This window comes from Dendroctonus ponderosae, unplaced genomic scaffold, assembly GCF_020466585.1.
Source record: "Dendroctonus ponderosae isolate FM_Combo_2020 unplaced genomic scaffold, Dpon_F_20191213v2 Dpon_F_20191213_381, whole genome shotgun sequence".
NCBI classification, from domain to species: domain Eukaryota; kingdom Metazoa; phylum Arthropoda; class Insecta; order Coleoptera; family Curculionidae; genus Dendroctonus; species Dendroctonus ponderosae.
This window is the reverse complement of record NW_026018592.1, coordinates 13,901-18,171: the sequence shown is the minus strand read 5'-3', so window position 1 is coordinate 18,171 and position 4,271 is coordinate 13,901. Positions and strand designations below refer to the sequence as shown.

The window sequence follows — 4,271 nt, the reverse complement described above, 5'->3', positions numbered from 1 at the left end:
CCAAGATCAAATAATTCGGGCGCAAGTTTGATTTTGATCATTTTTTATGCAACCACTATATGACTTAAATTGTTAATAGCTAAGTTTTAGCTTCAACATCAGCTCTAGGTCGAGACAATCAAAAAAAATCTAAAAGTTGATTTTTTCAACCATGCCGTTAATAGAAGAGGTGACCCAAAAATTTAAATGCTGTTTCAAGCTATCTGGTATATCTTCAAACTTTTGGTGAGGACGAAAACTTTTTTTTTGTCCAACTAGGAGCATGCCAAACTCTCGAAAATTTTGCATTATTTTATTTGCCACTCTGTAGAAAATTTGTCTGTAGTGCTCAAAATTTGTCCTGTTGAGCAGTTCATTTTAGCTTAGTCCATTCGGTCTGTTTGGTTTTAAGAAGCATTGCCAATATGTGCTATATGATATTTGAGTCCTGCAAACAGAAAGTTACATCAAACAGAAAAAGGTTTTCGATTCAATAAATCGGAAATTTTCAGAACAAATTTGCTTAATCCGTAATGCAAATTCTGGCAACTGAAATATGGCTTGAAACCATTGAAAAATGAAAATATAACGCAAATTTGCTTTTTTTATTGGTATAGTTGGTCATCAAAAACGTATTAACTTATAAAAAGTATAAGGCAGAAGGAAACGTTTTAAATAATTCATTCGGATTAACTTAACATTTTTTTTCTGCGTTATAATGTAGATGTCTTACTACTTTGGATGCCACAACAAAAGTTGTCACAAGATTTACCATTTCTTCTCTTCCGTTTCATACGTTTTTGTACAACTGAACAAAAGTTCAGAAAGTTCAAAGACTTTCAACAAAGACAAATTTTAAAAACATGAAACAAATCAAAATCACAATTTTTTCTAAAAGGGTTGAAAAAAAGTTGATTAAGTGGAGTAGATTCTTTGGAAACCTGACTAAAACTAAGATGACAATGTTTTCGACCCTACAAAAGAAAGTATTCACTGTAGAATCTGTGTTTCCAAATATTTTGCTAGAAATGTTTGACTTGAAATGAAAAACTTAACATATTAATATCACATAGAATTTCTGAATTTTTTCTAAGTAATTTTAAAATATTTGTGCGACTAGATAACACATTTACAAGATAAGGATACAATGCATGGAAGAATCGGAGATCATTTCTTTGCTGATTTGCCTAATCTAGCCTATTTTCCACGCGTAGATTGATGAGACAGATCGTTAACTACTGAATTCTACTTATATTTGCATATTTTCCCAAATAGTGTATGTACTACTTCTGCCATCAATTCCGATTCCTTCCAAATACTGTAAAATATACAGAAAATACTCACTTGCATTGACCTCATGTATGTATGTAAGAACATTATGTATGTATTTGTTTAATGCTCAATACAAAAATATTGGTCGCATCTTGGTTTATTAATCGTAACGAGATCCAGGCGAACTAAATTAATTATATTTTCAGCATTCGTTAGCTAAGTCCAAAATCTCCGGCACAAAACGACGCCAATTTTATCTGTATTTATCCAGGAAGTCTAACTTGTAACGTAATTTAATGGAAGAGAGCAAGATGACTTTGGAAATTTCTTTAATATTGTTGCCTACCAATGTACTTAACCATTACTACTACGTACTTCATTATAGACAAATATTAGCAAACGTGTTTACACTACTGAAAGCTTTGATAAGCTGCTAGAGTTGCAACAATTAATGTTTATTTACTTCTGTTTACGCCACTACATAGTGAATTAATTAGTCGGTAGTGAAATTTAGCATTGTAATTCCGCGCTATTAAGTCAAAAACGGTATTAAAAATGTATGAGCAAATGGTAAATAATTTAGAGGCGCTTCCGAATATAGTTAGCCTTTTACATTTACCACGTCATAATTCAGTTCGGAGTCATAATTATAAAACAATGATACAAAAAGTCGATTCGTAAACTATTGCAACTGTAAGTTGTTGTTTCTATAATAAATATAAAATATAAATAATGTATGTAATACAACCACCTAGCAAAAAATTAGAGGAGTTCCCTAAAACATAAACACATCTTACAGTACGTTAGTGAGATTAAAAGCACGCAAAAAACTTCTATATTGTAGCTTTTCCCAGCTAATTTAATTAATTAATTTTCAAATAGAGCATTAATCCAATTAAATCTGATGCCTTCAAACAGTAAATTTGCAGGAAAAACTTCAAAAATATTAGTATGAAAACCCCATTTAATTTTACAAATTAATTATTACAGATTGCACAGTGCGAAAATTCTTTGAGAGTGGTTATTAGTCTTATAACGGGAACATATGTTAATTGGAAATATATTGATAAGTACTATCTAACACTCAACGCGTTTAATTCAAACATTATAAAAAGTTTGCTGCTTTTACTCGACTGGTTTCATTAAATCTGACTGGTGCTCTTCTAGTAACTGAGTTTTGTGATTCTTACTACCATAATAATGGAAAGGTAAGTAGACATTTTATAGAAATTAAGTAAGCAGTTGAATTGAATATAAATGTCACAAATCCCAAATTAGTTTCAATCGCTGCTAAACCATAAATTATTGTTGCAAGCGAAATTTAATTGACTGGAAATCAGAGTGCATAGCGTTTCATAATTTATAATGGTATGATACACATTTTTTTATAAAAAAGAAGTTTTATGTTTTATTTTAATTTTGTTGGAAGAACCTAATGCTAATTGAAATTGATTTCCTCTTCAATTTCAATTGATATGGAAGAGAAAAAACAATGTTTATAGCATACATTTTAATATAAGTTCACAGTATTTCGAAAGGCTGATGCAAGGCGAATTTGATATTTTTTACATAATTTTGAATATATATTTTATTTTATTAGTTTTGAAACTATTTAATATACAGGGTGATTCAAAATTGGCGTTATCCTTTACAAGAACTAATTGGTTGTTAAATAATTAATAAATTTAGCTTAAATGTCCTTAAGACTTTTTGTGACAAATAAAAACAGTAATAACCCATAAATTAAATCAATGTGAAAAGTATTTAATTTTTGTTAAATCTCAACCGAAAAATACAAAAAAAAAGGACAGACTTTTTCCTTTTCTATGAACCGCCGAATAGTTGTATTGTACATATGGACTAACATGAAAAAAGTTATAGTTTAAACGCGAGAAATCTTCAGAAAGCAATTAGATTGTCGCCCAATTAATTTCATTGAAAAGCGGGAAAGTTCTAAAACATTCAAACTGATATATTTTGCAACCCTCTTGTGCTATCTGAACTCATTCATTTGTGTAAATACTTTCTGGTTACATTTGCTATAAATACAATTTACACAGTATTTACTTAATGCCAATCGGAAATTGAGCTGTTTATTTTATGCTGACGCTTTTTGCAAACTTCTTCTATTTACGTAAGTGTGCGTTTTTTCAATATATTTTTGTGCTTTTCAGTAAAACCTTCTAAATCTCCTATAGAATATAATAATGCAGCCAATTCTAAATCCCTCCATCTTCCGCAAATACAATTTTTTTTTTATTTTGTATTGACCATACACTTACACAGGTGAAAGTTATTTTTTTTAGTTTTATGGTTTATTGCTAATATATTCGGATCAATAAAAATGCAAAATGATGCAATGCAAAGCCTTTCTCTCAAAAATAGGAAAAGCTTAAAAGTATATTTTCAACTATTTTTGAACAAAAAAATTCTCTTTGTAACTCAAAATAACCTCGATGTGAAGATGATTAATTAAAAAACCCTTTCCAATATCATGATTTAAAAATTGTGCTGTTAAACTTGATTGAACTTTTGAAAGGTTTGAAATGGCATACCGACAAAAGTTTAATCGTTTTCGAAATAAACGGATTTTAATTCATACATCTGCGTTCAAAATCATATTGAACTGGAAGGAAGCAATTACCAGAATCAAACATCGAATTGGTCCTGATAACGCTGTTAAAAATTTAAATCGATTCGAATGTTCGAAAATATACAAGCAATTGAAGAAAATTGACGTTATTAAATAGCATTCATAACAATCATTTTATAGATAAGTTCTATATTGTTGAGGCGGATTAATTTTTAACAAACTTCTTTTTGGGTATTTCGCCTCAAAAAAGCGTTGTTGTCACGTTGTTATGTGACTTTTTTTGTTATAAAACTTATCGTGACAATTTACACAGACGAATTATCAGAGCGATTTTTCATATATTGTATTATCCTACTATTGTTACACAATTTATTAACATACTCTTTTTTAGGTTCATTTAGGTTCTTTTGATAACGATAGCAGAAAA

At 29.4% G+C, this 4,271-nt stretch overlaps 1 protein-coding gene across 1 annotated transcript in view; it reads left to right on the top strand.

Annotated features, from left to right (window-relative positions):
- Positions 1-2,311: 2,311 nt before the first annotated feature.
- The window catches only part of LOC109540665, a 12,287-nt gene continuing 10,327 nt past the window's right edge, over positions 2,312-4,271 (top strand). Inside the window, exon 1 of the mRNA XM_019909109.2 lies at positions 2,312-2,459. Within this exon, the coding sequence (XP_019764668.1) occupies positions 2,452-2,459 (8 nt within the window). The 5' untranslated portion in view covers positions 2,312-2,451. The remainder of the gene's footprint in view (positions 2,460-4,271) is intronic.